Here is a 19,297-nt window from a genome sequence, read left to right as displayed (position 1 = left end):
AAGGTGTAGTGTTATGCTTTGCATTACTTATGATGGTTCAACATTACCTCCGTGCATTGTTTTTAAAAGAAAAACTCTTCCTACCGTACAGGTAGATGGAGTTATTATCAGAGCACAGGAATCAGGTTGGATGGACGAAACTTTAATTTTAGATTGGATCAGGAGTGTATGGCAAAAGCAATCAGTAGATTTACTTAATAAAAAAAAAATACCAGTATCCTATTAATGGATAGTTATCGGAGGCATACGACTGATGAAGTGAAAGACATTTTAAAAAAGGGTATGACAGACCAAGTAATAATTCCAGGCGGATTGACATCTCTATTGCAACCACTAGATGTCTGCATTAATAAACCGTTCAAATCTGCATTAAAATAACTGTACAGTAAATGGATGGCTGATGAAAATTTCTTTCTCACGCCTACAGGAAGAATCAAACACCAGATTTTAACCACCAGATTTGTGTTTGGATAAAAGATGCTTGGGAAGGTATTTCCACGGAATTAGTAAGGAAAAGTTTTAAAAAATGCGAAATATCTAATGAACTTGATGTTAGTGAAGACGATCACCTTTGGCAGAGCGACGTGGAGACTACCGGTAACTCTTTTACAGACACTGACAGTGACAGTGATTAATTAAAAATAAAATCCCATATTAAAAAGTGTATTGAAATGATCCTTTTCAACATGATACTTTCTTCTCGTTTTACTGGCCTACTGATTCTGAATTAAACTAGTACTAATTAATTATTAATTATTAATGTAATAATTAGGGTAATTATTAAGGTAATTAATTATTAATGTAATATTAATATTGTAATTTAAATGAACGAATTAATTGCTTTACTTTCTGAATATTATCGTATTTACGTATTTTTTTTATCATATCTGTTGCACTTTAAAATACCGGTATATCTCGATTTTTTTTTAGATTTTCGGTCCGGAAAATCGTGATGCAGGGCTTATTCGGCGGCGGGGGGTACTCGAATAAATACGGTATTTGAGCAAATTTGACGAAATATTTATTATGAGTTGTGTTATTAAGTATACATACAAGTATATAAAAAAAATTGTTATCTCCAATTATTTCTCGATGATTTCATATTTGTTTTGTTTTAAAAATGTTATACCATTTAGTTACAATATTAGTAGAGGAATAAAATATTTAATATTTATGAATATTTAATATTCAATATATAGGATTAAACTTTTTAACGGTGCATATTGTTGTGTTTGAGAAACTGAAGAAGGAAAATTATATAACAATTATTATCTCGCCTTTCATACATATTGTAGTTTTTTTATTCGGACAATGTCTTTTTGAAGAACTATAAATAAATAAATTGTGGTATTTTGATTTTCGATGTTTTCAATTGACGGCAAACTCTCGCCGAAACCTTAATAATTTTATTGTTTTGGGAGTTCGGATATAAATCTTTACTACGGTGTAAACTTAATTAGATGCACCCTTCACTGTATATATGATGCAGCAGTTAGTCTTTCTGCAGCATCACAAACAGTACCTGTTAATAGTTAATTTCTCAGTAATCAGTAATCTTCAACACAGTTATCTGGCGTAATCTTCAACGCAAGATAACCAGATCATTGCATAAAATACATACAGTAAAGCTAACTTCAACATAAAAATGTCACTTGGCCCAGAAAATTCTGTTCAACTAAAATCAACTCTTTTCTTTAGCTTTCAAATCAATAGATAACGTATAGAACAAACATTTTGTTTAAAGATATAAAGTGTTTATTTTATATATTTTTAAAGTTAATTTTACTTTTTGTTTTTAAGTTTATTATCTTCTCTTTCTTTTTCCTGTTTAGCCTCCGGTAACTACCGTTTAGATAATTCTTCACAGGATGAATGAGGATGATATGTATGAGTGTAAATGAAGTGTTAGTCTTGTACATTCTCAGTTCGACCGTTCCTGAGATGTGTGGTTAATTGAAACCCAACCACCAAAGAACACCGGTATCCACGATCTAGTATTCAAATCCGTGTAAAAATATCTGGCTTTACTAGGACTTGAACGCTGTAACTCTCGACTTCCAAATCAGCTGATTTGGGAAGACGCGTTAACCACTAGACCAACCCGGTGGGTTAAAAAAGTTTATTATCTACAAATCCTTTCCAAAACGTATATCTCACTAATAATTGAATTTAATGTATTAATAGTTAATTAATAAAATTTAAATAATTTTTGTTATTAAAAAAATAAATTACTTCCTAAGCATTATATGTCATATTTCTTCACAGTAAAGAAAGATAACATTGAGTTTTATCTGTTACCAAAATTAAGTTTTGCTGGAGATTAATATAGTTATCAATTCGACAGATTATTTTTCATTATTGCAAAAATATCATCAAATGGTATAATAAATTACAGTTATTACATTTTTATTATTAGCAATCAAACAAAAATTGAATGAAACACTTACAACAAGTAGATAGATTTTCATCTTCTCCATCAATGCAGTCAGTTTTAGTGTCGCACATTAATCCAATATTTATACAAGTGCCATTTTTACATTGAAAATTATGCACACGATCTCTACATACGTGAGTTTCTGAAAAATAAAAATTCTCATTTACTTTGCCAAAATCATAAACTAATTAACAAAAAAGCAAAACTAAAACATTAATGAAAATGAGTAAATAGAATAATTCTAAAGGATTTCATCATCAGAACCTTTTTATTTAACTTCACGTTCTGTTTGAAATAAGAAGATTCAGACCAGTACAAACAACCAGTAAATATCGTTTATAAATACCTTCAAGGAACCGACGATTTTAGGTCATTATAACCGATAATCACAATAACCGTTGTTTAGGTAGCTTAGTGGTACTACTTTAATATGCCATCTATACGTGTATTATAATACAGTAAAATAAAAAAAAAAAAATTATTTCCGTCATAAAACAATATTAAAAAAAAAACAAAAATATGCAATAATAAATACAAATACGGTAGAGTAAAATAAGACAGAGAAAAGTTGTAAAAAGTCGGTTATTTTGCTTTGTTTCGATCATTTCATATTGTAATACAGTTTTTGAAGGTTCTTTTCTAAATCAAAACAAACACTCTTTGTTTCTTCATAAGCAATTTCTGTAAAACTGAAAAACCGGCAAACGGTTTTCATGGCCAGTATAACTTCTGGAAGATTTGGCGGGTAAAGATTTGGCTTCATTATCTTCTTATCATTTCCTACGTCCCCGTCTATTTCTGCTAGTACTGAAGCCACTAAGTCATCATCTGTACAGTTTCATGCGTTTCTGAATCTTCGTCAACCTCTTGATGATCTTGAAACAATGCATTTAACAAGGATTGGTTTTGCAGACTAATGCCTCATTCCGCTAAAGATTTTTCTTCGGATGCGATGTCAGTAAATTCGTCAGCATGTGGTAAAAATTCTGCATGTGGAAAGCAATTTTTTATAATCAGCAGAGAAACCTCATCCATGATCTTTCTAACATAATTATAGCATCCAGAATAGTTATTTATAAATCCTTTTTTTGGTCTAAATCACTGATTCCCAAAGTGGTCCAGGTGGACCCCCAGGGGTCCACGGGAGACTCGACGGGGGTCTACGTTGGCGTGACAAAAAAATGGGGGTTCACAATTCGTAAGCGGGGTTCACGAAAATTCATCTGGTTTCGATAGTGAAGAACTAAAATGTTGGCTTGACTTTGCGTATCAATCTAGGCAAATAATGTTTTGAGAAGCTCAGCGACTGTTACTTGTAAAAACTTGCATATTCCATATTCAGTACAACGAACGTGTCGAGACTTGCAAAGCGCCGCCGCTGTCGCCGCCGCCGTCCGCAACGCTTGTTCAGACGTGCAAAGGGACGAAATACGACTTGTGGTGTGTGTGCTAGCAATCTTGCATGAACTTGTTTGATTCTTCACTAATATAAATACGATTGCCAAGGATAAACGTTACTCATTTGTTTCCGGAATTTCGAAAAGAAAAGTAAAGTGAATAGATGTTAGCGTTTGCCAGTGTCGGAAAAAGTAGTAAGTACTTACCTGCTTTTTTGTTATACTTACTTTTATTTTATTTATTGTTTATTTATTTATTTGACAATTTATTGTACACGTCAGTAAACAAAAATTGCACAAATTACAAAAAATACGTAGGTACAAAAGGCGAGGCTTATTCCTAAAAGAAATCTCTTCCAACCCACCTGCGATAAAGATATATTTATGTTGTAATAAGTATATTTGTAATGTTTGCGTGTAGTAGGTACGTATTAAAAATTAAATACTGAACAGAGCCATTATTAGAGACTTCCCTAAAAGAACAGAAAGCCGAGAAAGGTTGAACTTTTTGTCCCTACTTTTTTCGGAAGCTGTTAGTTCGTGGAACTCAGCCGTAACGCAAATTTTCATAGTTAGATCTAATCTTCACATTTTCCGTCGACTGGAAATATGGTAGAAATGTAGCTGCAGGGGGTCCACCGGAACTAGCAAAATTTTGAAAGTGCTCTATGAGAAAAATAAGTTTGGGAACCTCTGATCTAAATCCTGTATCATTTGTAAAATTAGGTGTTTTTTGTAGTGGACTCTTACCGACTTGATCTAAGAGTGGATCACGCCTTGATCTAAGAGTTGTAAGACTGCTGTTGTTTTCGGTGGTAAAAACATTAACTTTATCACGAAAGATTTTCAATGTGTAGATGAGCCGGACAGTTGTCAATGAAAAGCAGTATTTTGTTATTTTCAATCTTTAATTCACAGTCCCATTTTCGTAACCAAGACGTAAAGATGTCACTTATCATCCAAGTTGTTTTGTTACTTTCGTACATAACAGGAAGCGATTTCAAATTTTTAAAACATCGGGGTTTAGCACTTTTCCCTATAACGAAAAGGATTTTTGTCAGCGTCATATTTGTAGCAATTAGTACTGGTAGTCATTCTTTTGATAATTCCCCCCCCCCCCCCGAACACGTTTCGCCTTTAAACCGAAAGGTTCTTTCTGGCGTCAGTTAAAAAAAAAGACCGGATTCATGAGCATTATACGTTTTTTCCTCCAAATAGCCCTCTTTTAATTTTGGCCAAATGGTTTCTAGCCATTTTTCTGACACACCGTTTGGAGTTGCTGCGGGCCCGCCGCTTATTCTCCCCGACACAATATCGTGACGCTGACGGAACCGCTGTATCCAAGTTGAATTTATTTCACGTGGTTTACCGAATTTTTCAGAAAAATCGATCGCCTTAGTCTGCAATATAGGGCCGATAATAAGGATATCACTGGCTCTCTGGTATTTAAACCACTTTAACAGCTTGATCTATATGATTATGTTGACTAGGCCGTAATTTTTTTGATTTCATAGAATTTGTTTCAAAATTTTTCTTAATTTTTTCACGGTTCTTCCATATCACCAACATTGTCGAATGACCTACGCATAATTCTTGGGCAATGTTCTTATTAGTTTTACCACTCTCTAACCGCCAGATAATGTGCGCCTATTCCTCTATCGTGAATGTTTTTCACGAAGTCAAAACATCATTTCACTATTAAATCAATTACACGGGATACGTAAAATATAATACTATACACGCACTATATGACACGCTTACAGTAAAAGATTAATAACAACTGAATGTGGCTGCTTCAGTTTACAGTAATCTGGTACAGAAAGAAGATTAAGAGAAACAAGAACTATACTATACATTCAGGTAAAAAGGAAAAGGTGATTCATTTCAACCGTCAAAATATTTCTGTAGCTACAATATAGGTATACTACATTATTGACGAGTCACTTCCATCCGTGACATCAGAAAAAATCTGATGTGGACACCACATAACTTCCTTGTACGCCTGTTAAATTACATGTACACATTTTTGCTGCACTTCATTTAATAATATAATATTTTTATTTATTGTCGCATCAACAATTAAAGTCATTAGCGACTTATCAGTCTATGTAACTGTACCAGTAAAGTAAGTAGCGCTCGGCATGTGATGCGGAGTTCCGAGTTTGAATTCCGGAACTTCCATAAGTTGAAAAAATGCGATAACTTCAATCAATTATTGTTTAGAAGGATTTATTTATGTCATTTAAAGTTTCAAAATGTTTTACAGATTTGATACTTTAACAGTCTTACTTACCACATAGACTTGCTAATTCGTCACTTCCATCGACACAATTTCTAACACCATTACATTTCATATCGTATTTTATACACTGGCCACTGTTACATTGAAAATAACGTCTTGGACACTTATGTTTTGCTGGAACAAATATTATTTTAACCACACAAAATGAAATTTGAAATTTTTGTAGCTTATTAATTAGAAAATCGTTTTATTATTCGAAAATCGTTTTATGAATAGACATGAACTTAATCGGCCTTTCAAAGCCTATTTGAAATATTCTTATACAGATTGGATGGGGCCTACAGTCCATGAAACGACTCATACAGGAAGACGTAATAGTCTTCCACTAGTTTGACATTAATATGCGGGTTGATCTTGGCTGCATGGGATCTTACTTTAAATGATTTGGTTGATAAGAGTTTCAAGAAATGCTTGCCTAGGTGGAAATGAAGTCTCTGCGGTATGGGACGTTGAAGACGATCACGCCCCTTCTCAAGTTGGAGATGAAGATTAAAAAACAGGTAAGATTTCTTCTTCTTATGTACCATATTAGTATTTTAACTTGCTAATCTTTTAAAATAAGTGTTCAGTGTTGCTACAATAGGCTCTTTATTACTTTTTTTTTTGTCAGACGATGCCTGCTAGTTTGATGATATTTTCGTACTTTTTGCAGTGTTTATCAGCGTACCGTAATCTTTGTATATAATATTGTAATTAATGAAAATTTAATTTTAAAGTACACAGTTTGGTATTTAATCTTTACTGTACAAAAAATAAATTGAAACCAACTGAAAAGTTTACGCGTTATCGTTTTTCCCGAAAAATTACACCATTAAATTTCAGGTGCGCATCTTCGCGAGGGCGCGTCGTATGCGAGTAAATACGTTAAGTGTTCATCTGTGATTCATTTTTATTTGTATTAATTTCTATTCAAAAAGACTATATTGAACAAATTTGTGAGGTTATTTACATACTCAAACCATAGTAAGAATTTCATATTAATTTTTTTATGTACTTATTTATGCAAATAACTTATTCAATTATAAGTTAATGGGTATATAAATTTAATGGTTTGCTGGATATTTAAAACTTAAACTAGGCAAAATTACTACATAATTATACTCCATAAATGGAAGTCTTTACACAACGCGCACATTTTAGAAAAATGATGTAAAAAATTGAGTTTCTAATGAGGCCTGTATCAATTATTGTCTGGCTGGACATATGAGAGTGGAAGAAACTCCGTTCAGCACCGGACCGCATTCTGTACAGTACCTGGCTAGCAATCTATTTACATAGATCGATGCTATCTTTATGTGAGTACAAGCGTTCGTACGGTAAGTGATGAACACTTACCGCATTTACTCGCATATGACGCGCCCTCGCGAAGATGCGAACAATGACAATGATGTAATTTTTGGGGAAAAAGTTAACAGGTAAAATCTTCAATTGATTTCTATTTATTTTTTGTACAATAAAAATTAATATTAAAATATGTACGTTAAAATTAAATTGTTATTAATTACACTATTATATGTAAAGATTACGGTACATTGATAAACATTGTAAAAAGTACGAAAATATCAGTAGGCTAGCAAGCATCGTCTGAAACAAAAAAAGAACAGAGCCTATTGCAACAACATTGTACGATCAATTTTAGTTTTGGTGAGACGTGAATTCACACTAATAGTGATTAGTATGTTATAAGTTAAGTGAATTGGGAAAAATTAATTATACATTCTGAAAGACAGCGTTTTTCAGATAAAAATTGGTAAAACCCTTTATATAAAAAGACTAAAATTGAACTATCCATTTATTAAACTGATTTAGTAAACTAATATCGCGTTGGATTTATCACTGACGTACAAAATTACTTGAAACCACATTTAGCAGATTTATATTCAGCCCAATTTATATATTGCGGTTTATAGTTTACACACTTCTCAATTAATTTTTGTGTTCAATTCTACAGTTTAGTCGATCAAAGAACCGGATGGAAAATAGCTTTAGAGTGCAGTCGAAAAGATACCTTCAAAATCAGCTGTCCGGTAGCATTGGCCATATCACCTCAACGTCAGAAACGAAACAAGAAATCTTATTTCCTTTTTCCCAGAAAGGACACCATATATAATTCTTATATTACAGAAGCTAGGTAACAATAACGATTAATTTCAGTTTTTTTTAAATGATGTTATAAATTATCATTCTGTTAAAAATTGCATTACCATAAACGTTTTTCAATCTGATATCTCTCCAGTTCATTGAACCCAATTACAAGACATATTAATGCATAGTAGCCATAAATTTAAATAAAATTAAGTAAATTCTCGTATTAAATAATTAAAATTTAAAATTAATTTTTCGTTCTGTTAATTATACAATTCATAAGCGTCATAGTAGAAAACAAGAATGTCATTATAATTCATTTTATACTTGTTTTTAATTTGTTGGCGGATGCAATGTTATTCCCAATAATGAACATGTATTTTAAGTTTAACATTTTTTTTTTAAAAGTAAGTAGAAGTTAGAGGTTTGAAATAAGATACATTAATACAAATGACTGAAGGTTGAATCAGCAAGTTTTCTTTTTCAATTTTTACAAGATAAAAATATAGGAGCTGATAGAGTTTTATCTTTTCTTACAAAAGTAAATTCTGGAAGAAGGAGGTTGATGCAAAAGCGTTTACTATAGATAACGAAAAAATCTGAGTGTAAATAGAAATTAGCTTTCAAAATTAGTGATAATTTTTTTTTGCAAAAAAAGATTATAGGAGCAAGTATTACTTTATATACATGGAACTCTATGGACAATTCCGTCAACTCAATGCAAAACATGAAATCAAAACACATTCTGTCAATCTTAAACTTTTATTTGATCATTTTACTACTATACGAAGTTTCTTTTATATTTCAATATAAGACATTTTTTCCTGCATACAACTCTACGCCTAAACATATTTATGTTGAGGTGATGTTTTTTGCAAACCATTTATATAATAGATGTCAACGAAAGATATGTGATGAAAAAAATGCATCACAACTTATTTTTAAGTAGTATTCTTAATTGTGTTTCGTATATTACTGAATTCATTCTGTAGAATTAGTTGTAGGATAAAAACAATATGTCTCAAATTGAAACGGGATCCCTATAGGAAAAAATGGAATCGACTAAGTAACTCACATCGTTGCTCGATTTATTTTCAATCGAAAACACACGGGACTTTAACCATACTTGACCGGTCTTAAAATATATTCCGCCGCCAATTTGGTTACAAACATCATACCAACTTTTCATTTACACCATTTTTCTCTTAAATTAATCTTTAAAATGTTGTATCATGTTGTAATTGTGTTACTATTTAAAATATTTGAGTTACATCCCCTGGTCCACCCCCTCTCCCCAAGAAGAGGTTAAAATTTTATTTCTCATCAAAAGATAAGATAGTTGACTAATACCTTATCCTGAAAGTTACAGTACTCTATCTGAAACAGTTTTAAAGTTTTTGAGAGGTTTCCATATTTTTTTACTTACTCTGTATATATATATATATATATATGTACTCGTATGTACGTACATAGTTGTATACTCACTGCACATATTAGGATCTTCATCTCCTCCATCCGGGCAATCTTGAATGGTGTCACACACTTTATCGGGTAACAAGCATTGCCCATTTTTACACTGAAACATCTGAGGTGTATCACCTCTAATTTGAAGACATGTAAAGTTACCTACACAAAATAAAATAAATTAATTTCAATAACTTGTAAAATTACAAAAGAATGGTTAAACAGAATTCATAACTCATTCACGTAACCACAAAATAATTATTGCCAAAGTTTCGTACGTAAAAGTTTAAAAAGTCTCATTGAAATCTAATTAAATAAAAGATTAGGAAAAAGTCAGAAATATTTATAACATAAAAACGAAGGTAAAAAAAACAACACGCCAAAGACGTTGTGCGCAATAAAATAAGTGTACATTAGAAAACGTGTACACTATACCAATTCTTTTTTCTCAAGTGAGAAGACCAACGAGATCAATATCGCCCAAAGTCCAGAAATAATAATCAGCGAATCTTAATCCAATAGTTAAAAAACCTTACCGCCAAAAATAAACGACAAGAATATTTTTTTAAACATATTATTAAAGTTTTGTGAACAGATTCACATAGTTATTTAAATTTTTTTATAATTCAGCATAAAAAGCGAAAGTTATTTCAAAATTGCAAAAATATTACAATAACGAAGTTAACTTCTTGCCTTTCATCTGAAAAATTTCGGGTATGGATGACGAGTTGTAATTTTTACAACCTACAAAATTCATTCTATATTCAGTAAATAAATTTAATTGACCATCATCACCTTCTTCTCTTTTAAGAATAAATACATTTTTATTTAGAAAAAATAATTCAATAAAATTTCAGTCACTGACCGATCAATAAAAAAATTACACGAATTTAAAAAATACTCATATAATCGTTTTTTTTTTACATAAAAAAAAGAGACTATTAAAGACGGAGACAAAGGAAGGTATTAAAAAATGAAAACCAAAGATTCAAAAGAGAGAGCGAATTCAAAAAGTGGACAACACACAAAAACACAAAAATAAAAGAAAGAAATACCTAAAAAAAAGAATGAATGTAATAGAAACGATGCCAGAACTCATAAAAAGTGATTGATATAACGTATTCCTAAGGTGGATAATTCCTGGAAAAAGATTACAGTATTACTGTATTTGCTCGAATATGAGCCGCACTTTTTTTCCTCTTTTTAATATCCAAAAACTCTGATGGGGGCACCACATGATTTCCTTGTATGCCTATTAAATCACATACATACATATTTTTAAAATGAAAAGTACATAAAATTTTATTTCATTAATAACTTCTGATAATTTTTCATATATTTTTTTTATTATTATTGAATTATTATTTATCGTAAATTTCTTTTTACAATCAGAGGTTAATAATTATTAATTAATCAATACATATAAATTTAAAAAAAAGTTAAAAAAAAGGAGATGAAGTCTGATTCGAACTGATGTGCCCTCCCCTTCTAAGATCCAAATAGTTCATTAATTAAACTTTCATTTGGCTATAACTCTGAAACCAACGACAGTAAGTACCACGTATGGTATATCGTTGAAGAGCTCTCAATGAGGGCTTATTACTGCAGTTAAGAAAAGCTCAAAATTCAATTTTTTTTTATTTTGGGCTTTTTTAGACACTTTTAGTTCAGCCGTTTGCAATCAAAAGGGGTGGTGCACAATTAGATGGTACAACAGTCCTAAATCCAAAATTTCAACATCTTACAGTTTATTATTTTTGAGTTATGCGAGATACATACGTACGTACAGACGTCACGCCGAAACTAGTCAAAATGAATTCAGGGATAGTCAAAATGGATATTTCCGTTGAAATCTGAAAACCGAAATGTTTGGGATTACAATATTTCCTTTACTTCGTACAAGGAAGTAAAAATCCGGTGCGACTTAGATTCGAACTTTTTTTTTTAATTTGAAAAGAAAGTTTATTACTGATTTTTTTTAAATCCTCTTAGTTTTTTTTTCAGTTCCTTTAATATTGCATATTATTATGATTTAAATTAGCATTTAAAAAAAAATTAACAACTGAAAATAAAAACGTTCTCTCTCTAGAGTTAATAAGTTTTTTCATTGAAAGTAGGTCGTGGATCATTAATGCAAGAAAGGAAACACAATGAATCCTTTCTTTTTATTTTAGAGGTTAAAAACTCTTTAGTTTTTAATAATGATCAGAAAAATTATCATTCAAAATGTACTGAAATTACCATTCAAAAGGAATTCACTCTATCTCATTTAGCCTACCTATTTCCAATTTTGTTTGTTTGATGTTTTACATATTGTATTTTTTATCGTTCATATTTTTATCAATCTTATCATCAGTATACCAGCAATGGAATAAAGAAGATTTCACCACAAAGCCAGTGTAAACAGGAAAGGTAATTTTATACGCGGAAGAAAGCGGAAATAGATCAGCTACCAGAAAGTTTGACATTGAAGAAAAATATGTTGTCGATGGCGTAAACAACGTGATTTGATTTTACTTACAAATCTGCGACAAAGGGTTTTACACGATCAAAAAAAAAGATTTGCTCTAGTAGTTGATTATGGTTACAATAGTTAATTATAATAGTTGCTCGATTTAAAGCATTACTATTAACAATAAAAAATGTTACAATTGAAGAGAAGAGAATCCACGATAAATTAAAAATTGAAAATTTTAATGTATCAAGAGGCTGATTGAGAAAATTTATGAAAAGTAAGGGATTTTCTTTTAGACGGAGAACTTCAATCTGCTAGAAACTTCCTGCGGATTTTGAAGATAAGCCCGTTTATATCTTTGGACTTGGCATGTACATATCTTTGGGTCCACCATTAGGCATGCTACAGAGCAGGATTTATAGCGTGTGTGAAAATGCCATACCTGACCGGGATTCGAATCCGGGACCTCCGGATGAAAGGCCGAGACGCTACCACTCGCGCCAAGGAGCCCGGCCATATTTTGGACTTGGTGCTAAACAAACATACGAATTTAAGAATGTCGGTAATGATACAACTTTTACTTTGATATGGTGCATAATTATATGTAACTTCGAAGGGCGATAGAGAACTTAAAACAGTACAGGATAAGAAAAAAAACGTGTAACTGTAATCTATGTATTTACGACAGTCGGTCAGAAATTATCGCCGATGTTAGTATTAGATAGAAAACCCTGTCCAAAAAAACCGAAAATTTCCCCAATGATGTGATAATGCTTACCCACAGTAATTCTAAGATTACTCCGAAATTATTGAATGCCGTATGGAATAGAAGGCCAGGAACTCTTCGAAAACCTAAAAACATGCTTGCAATGAATGAATTTAAAGGAAATTAGCGGATTCAGTAAAAAATAAATTGAAGAAAGAAAATTATGACTTGGTGATATCCCGGGAGGTATGATCAGCCAACTCTAGCCACTCGAAGTTTGTGTTATACTAGTATAAGCCTTTCAAAGAACACGTAACAAAAAAATACGAAAAATGGTTACATTCTGAAACCATCCTCTAACCGCCTCCAGGAAAATAAAACAGGCAATTTCTTCAATAAAAGCAAAATGATTCCGATTTAATGAAATCCCGAATGAAATAATATATCACTCCTTTAAAAAATGTATCACAATTGCCATGGATAAAACCGATGCACAATTGCCATGGATGACCTAATATAGGATAATGATGACGTTGACATTGCTTCTAGAGACAGTACTGATAATCAAAGTGAGTGTTTATCTGATTATATGTTATCATTAAATAATATTTTAAACATGATATTTAAAATATTATTTAGACAAAAAAAATCGGTCTGAAAATTTAAAACAAATTGTTTTCGGCGTCCGGCGAGTGATTTTCTATGTTATTCTTGGGTATTCTAATATATTCTTGATATTCTATATGTATGCGTCGCGTTAGATGATGTTTCGTATATGGTCTTCTGTAGGGCAGGTAATGTGAGTTTCAGCACAAGATATGTAAGCACTGTTAATAAAATCATCAAAAGTCGAGATATCTCGACTTAAACTATTCAGACCCAATGTACAAATATTCATAATATCTGTTATCTGTCATCTGTCATCTGTAGGGACAGCGGGAATCTTGTAACTCTAAATACGTGCATCGCATTACATGATGGACTTCATGTCGGTTCAATTTTTTTTAAATAATTATTATTGTCTCAGTTTATTTTTACTAATAATTAGCTTATCAAATTATTTTTTATACAGTCCTTTGAAATAATTCTTATTATTATTTTTTTTTTTTGAAAAAATTTCATTGTAAACAAATGTTATTATTATCCTTATTTTTATTTAACAAGTTTTTTTTCACAAAAACCTCTTGAAAATGTCATTGCGGTTTAGAATCGGGAGCGGCTTAGATTCAAGCAAATACGGTATTCGGTAAATTAATTCAAAATATGACGGCTACAATAAAATTAGAAACCATTTTGATTTTTTTAAATCTTAATAAAAAAATATTACATATTTTATTATTAAAATTACATACCGCAATCTTTTCTCTACATGATCGTTGGCAAAATTAAATTACGTGATAGCGTCTCGGCCTTTCACCCGGAGGTCCCGGGTTCGAATTCCGGTCAGGCATTGCATTTTTCACACAGGCTACAAAACATTCATCTCATCCTCTGCGGAATGAATTGCTTGACTGCGAACCCGGAGGTAAAAAAAAAAAATTAATTACGTACTTTTTACCTTGTACGAAGTAAAGGAAGTATTATAACGAAAAATTTCGGATTTCAGATTTCGACGGAAATATCCATTTTCACCATCCATTTTGTCTAGTTTCGGTGTGACTTCTGTACTTACGTACGTATTTCGCATAACTCAAAAAGGATTAGCCGTAGGATGTTGAAATTTTTTGATTTAGGACTGTTGTAACATCTAGTTGTATACCTTCCATTTTGATTGCAATCGACTGAACCAAAAGTGTCCAAAAAAGCCCAAAATCCAAAAAAAAATTGGATTTTGGGCTTTTTCTTAACTGCAGTAATAAGTCCTAATTGAGAGTTTTTCAATAAGTGGTACTCATTTTAATTGGTTCCAGAGTTATAGCCAAATAAAATTGTAATTAATTCCTTAATTTAATTATGGTGTACCTTTGCAAAAAAATTAAATATTAAATTATCGAATAATGTTTTTTTTTTTTCAGGAAAGCTATTTTAAAAGTAGGGATATAGAATTACATAAAAATCATAAGATCTGGAATACAATTGTATTTCATCAAAATTACAATAAAGTTTTCATGACGCAGGATTTTGTTTTACCGAGAACGATCAAAATCTTCATGAGATGCTCAACATAGACTGTGTTATGAGAAAAGATAAAAATTTAAGTAAAACTAAAATTTGATGCAACTAACATAAAAATCTGTATTATAACAATCAATATAAGTTCTGTATCATAAAATCTGTAGCATAAAAATCAACTATCATAAAAATGTGGATACCACATGACTTCATTGTGCGCTTACTAAATTACATATACTCATTTTTTGCTGCACTTCATTTAAGCTAATTTCATTTTAAAGTGAAGTACGATCCTCCAATTTTTTAATAAAGTGGACAGTTACACAATTGCTGAAATATTAGTTTTCATTAACATCAAATATTTATACAATTATTAATTCAACAGTTTTACATTAAATATTAGAATAGAGTAAAAGCCCCTTTAATACACGTATTAATAGAACAGTATTATTCGTATCTTCCTGAGTTGCTGATTAACAAAATTTTTAGATTTCTGGTTTGTTGTATAAATAAAAGTTAATAGTAATTAAACTACTCCGTTTAGTGAACTCGTGTATACTGGTTACAAATGTTAATTTCGACCTAACGGTGTAAAATATTCAGTTTTTATTATTGAATTATTTGGTGAATAATCAAAAATAAAAAATAAAAAATCATATAGGAAAAGAAAGATAACCTGAAGAAATATATCTCAAAAAACGATAAGAAGATGAATATGAAGAAGAAAATGTTAAAAACAAGGGAAGAATAAAAAAATTAAGAGAAGATGATAAATATAAAGAGGAGGAAAATGTTAAAACCAAAGAAAGAATAAAAAGATTAAGAGAGGATGATAAATATAGAGAAAGAAGACATTAAGACCAAGGAAAGAATAAAAAGATTGACAAGATGATGAATATAAAGAGAGAGAAAATTTGAAAACTAGAGAACTTTTACACAAATTAAGATAAGAAGAATTATATCAAACCAAAGAGCGATTAAAAGATTGTCAACAAAAAACAAATAAACGAAATGATGACCAACTCCGACTTAGGGAGAATTATTGTCCGACAATATAAGAGGAGGAGTAATGAACTAAAAGATAAGAATTTTTTGCACTTTATTAAAGATCGGGCATGCATGCCTCAGTGTATATGTTGTTATAGTTTACTGTAGTTAACTTTAATTTAGGTAAAATTAAATAGAAATTCCAGAATAATTAAATAAAATTAAACAAAAATGAAACTAGGAAATCCAAAAATAATACAATTCTAAATTATAATTTTCAATTAATATTAAATTATCAGATGTTTCACCACATCTATTACATATACACATATGTAATGCCTATTAAATGACATTTACACATTTTTAAAAGTACATAACATTTTATTTCACTAATAATTTATTTAATTTCATTTTTTTATCATTGAATTATTATTTATTGTAAGTTTTTTTTTTTACGATCAAGGGTTAATAAAAATAAATAAAAAAAAAAAGGTAAAAATAAAAGGAGATGAAGTCTAATTGAACCGATGTGCCTTCTTTTTAAGATCCAAATATTTCATTAATTAAAATTTTAATTTTAATTTCGATTGCAATCAAAATGGGAGGTGCACAACTAGATGTTACAACAGTGCTAAAGCCAAAATTTCAACATCCTATGGCTAAACGTTTTTGAGTTATGTGAGATAACATACATACGTACGTACTGAAGTCACGCCGAAACTAGTCAAAATGGATTCAGGGATGGTCAAAATGGATATTTCCGTTGAAATATGAAAACCGAAATGTTTGGCGATCACAATACTTCCTTTACTTCGTACAAGGAAGTAAAAAAACAGCTAATGCGATTTTCTATTAAAAGACGTAGTTTATAACTATGGTTTTTTTATAATTATAAAATTTTCATTATAAAAATATGGACTATTTTTTACTCATATAATTTGTGAAAAGACTATTCTGAATTTATACTTAACCATCTACCTTTGGATAAGGGAGTAATTTATTCTTCCACGAAATAAAAGCTTATTTCTATTAAAAATACCATAAGAGTAGAAAAGACTTGGGTCAGGTTTCCAAATGAAACTTAGGACATGAACTGATAAAAAAACAGCAATCCTTTCCGAAGCCAACTGACACAACTTTGTCGATGGTTGACACAGCTTCCACAAATATAACTTTAAGCTTACTGGACTTAAGCTTACTGGAGTACTGAAAAAGACAAACTGCAGTATAGGTAGGCATAATGCTAGAATATTTAATTCTTTTCTTCTTGACAAATTAACTGTTCCCTTTATTTTTTATGTGATTAAATTATATGTGAAAGAAGGTAAAAACATCACGAAAAGAAAGGATTAAGATAAGAGTAATAGTCTAGAAAGAAAGTAGGAGCAGATAAACGTGAGAAAATTGATCAGATTAAGCACAGTAAGTATTAAAAGCTGTTGCTTCTGAGTTATTCACTGGAATAGTTCATAGAATAATAGATTGAGAAATAGATAATATATTATATTTATACCATTTCAGTTTCAAAAGAAAACATGGCAATACGAGAAGCAATTTTAGCCTTTAAATTAAGTTTTAGAAGACTGATTGAAAAATATTAGTAAATCTTGAAAGAGCATTTGCTAATTCAAAATTAGACAGCACTTTTAATATTTAAAAAAAAAGAGATTTAGAAAATAGAGTTATTTATAATTAAATAAATACAATAACACAGTAATGCAGTAATAAGTGTGCAAAATGAAAAAAAGAGAAAGTACCCTGTTTCCTTTACTTTTAAAGTTATGTAGGAAAAGATAACAAAAATCAAAGGCAAAATAAACCCCAGCAACCAAAATGATATGGTTTGCTGATTTTTTGATTTTTTAGTTTATATAAAACATTGTTTCATACAAATTTAAACATAAAGTAAATAAATCACAATTATACTGACCGCAGTTAAATTCATCGCTTTCATCAGGACAATCTTTCTTACCGTCACATAAATTCCAATAGCTTATACACTTCTCTGAAGTTTTACATGAAACTGTAAAAGGCTTAAAACAATGTTTTCCTGAAATCAACAACAAAATAGACTATCAAACTACCACATCAAAATAGTATAATTACATTAAGAAATCCCACTATCTCATGAATAGTTCTCTGTTTTTCTAAAGTATATGTTTAAAAAATAAACATGAGAAAAACTAAAAACGTTTTGCACAATTTTCATGGTTTCATCACTTTGGACTTAAACTAAAGTACAGTCACTTTTTAACCATTTTCGTGCAAAATGGTTGTATCTTTTTTTTGATGAAAATGCAACTTCACAAAAATACGTTGAACCAAAGCACGAAAACATTTTCAGTGCAACACTAAGAAGAATGGGGTATTTTTCTTTGTCCACCAGAGTCCATATATTGCTACACCTTGCATAAGAGGATTTCAAAGAAAGGTCTTCTTGAAAATTTAAAATTTCTATTTCTAGTTCTTCAATTTTATACTTTCCGAATATTTCACACACCCTATGTCCAAGTTCACTAACTTCAGCGGAGGCGAATGGATTATTGACAAACATGATCACTGGTTGAAGTACTGAAAACTGGCTAGATGTATTGTCAAATTCAAATATAAGAATTTCAAGATGCTTGACTTAAGAGGAAAGATCAAACTCGCCATCATCTACTGTTTCTAGAATTGATTTGAAATTTGGAACGTGTGAAAGGGAATTTCTGTTTAAATGTGTAATCTATAACTTCATTTTCTTTACAAACGCATTTGTAACACTTATCATATCTAAAATATTATGATAATTCGAGTTTTAACTCTTTTAATTTTGAGGTGATATCTGCTAGGAAATATAAATCTAGTAGCTATGATATACGAGTATCATCAAGTTCGTGATAATATCGTCCGGGAAATGACTTCAAAAAAATTTTTATTTCATCTAGCAGACAGCAGAATTATTCTAGTGTTTTATCCCTAATAAGCCACCTTACATCTGCATGAAGAATTACGTCAACGTACTGAGTATCTGATATACACAAAATATTTCGAAACAATCGATGACGTGCAGAAGACGATCTGATATAGTTCACCACACGAGTTACAACTTTCATGACATATTCAAACTTTAAAACCTTTGCGCATAAAGTTTCCTGGTGGATAATGCAATGATGAGAAACAAATTTTAGAAATGATTCATCCTTAGCACAAAGAGATAGAAATCCATTGCTCCTAACAGTCATGGAAGGCTCTGTTGTTATAGCATCAAGCTTTGAAAGTGAAAAATCTTTGACAAACTTAAGGAACGCATTAAATATGTCTACTCTCCTAGTTTGCCCGTGAAATGGCAACAGATTGGCAAACTCTTCCTTTA

General features: G+C 30.7%; 1 protein-coding gene across 1 annotated transcript in view; it reads right to left on the bottom strand.

Annotated features, from left to right (window-relative positions):
- The window catches only part of LOC142318223 (uncharacterized), an 81,883-nt gene that overhangs the window by 51,878 nt on the left and 10,708 nt on the right, over nt 1-19,297 (bottom strand). The window contains exons 3-6 of the mRNA XM_075354786.1: nt 17,873-17,992; nt 9,704-9,844; nt 6,125-6,247; nt 2,448-2,576 (exon numbers count right to left, since the gene is read on the bottom strand). Coding sequence (XP_075210901.1) covers nt 2,448-2,576; nt 6,125-6,247; nt 9,704-9,844; nt 17,873-17,992 — 513 coding nt within the window. The remainder of the gene's footprint in view (nt 1-2,447; nt 2,577-6,124; nt 6,248-9,703; nt 9,845-17,872; nt 17,993-19,297) is intronic.

Source organism: Lycorma delicatula, chromosome 1 (assembly GCF_047948215.1).
Source record: "Lycorma delicatula isolate Av1 chromosome 1, ASM4794821v1, whole genome shotgun sequence".
NCBI classification, from domain to species: Eukaryota; Metazoa; Arthropoda; class Insecta; order Hemiptera; family Fulgoridae; genus Lycorma; species Lycorma delicatula.
This window is presented reverse-complemented; position numbering and strand designations above follow the sequence as displayed.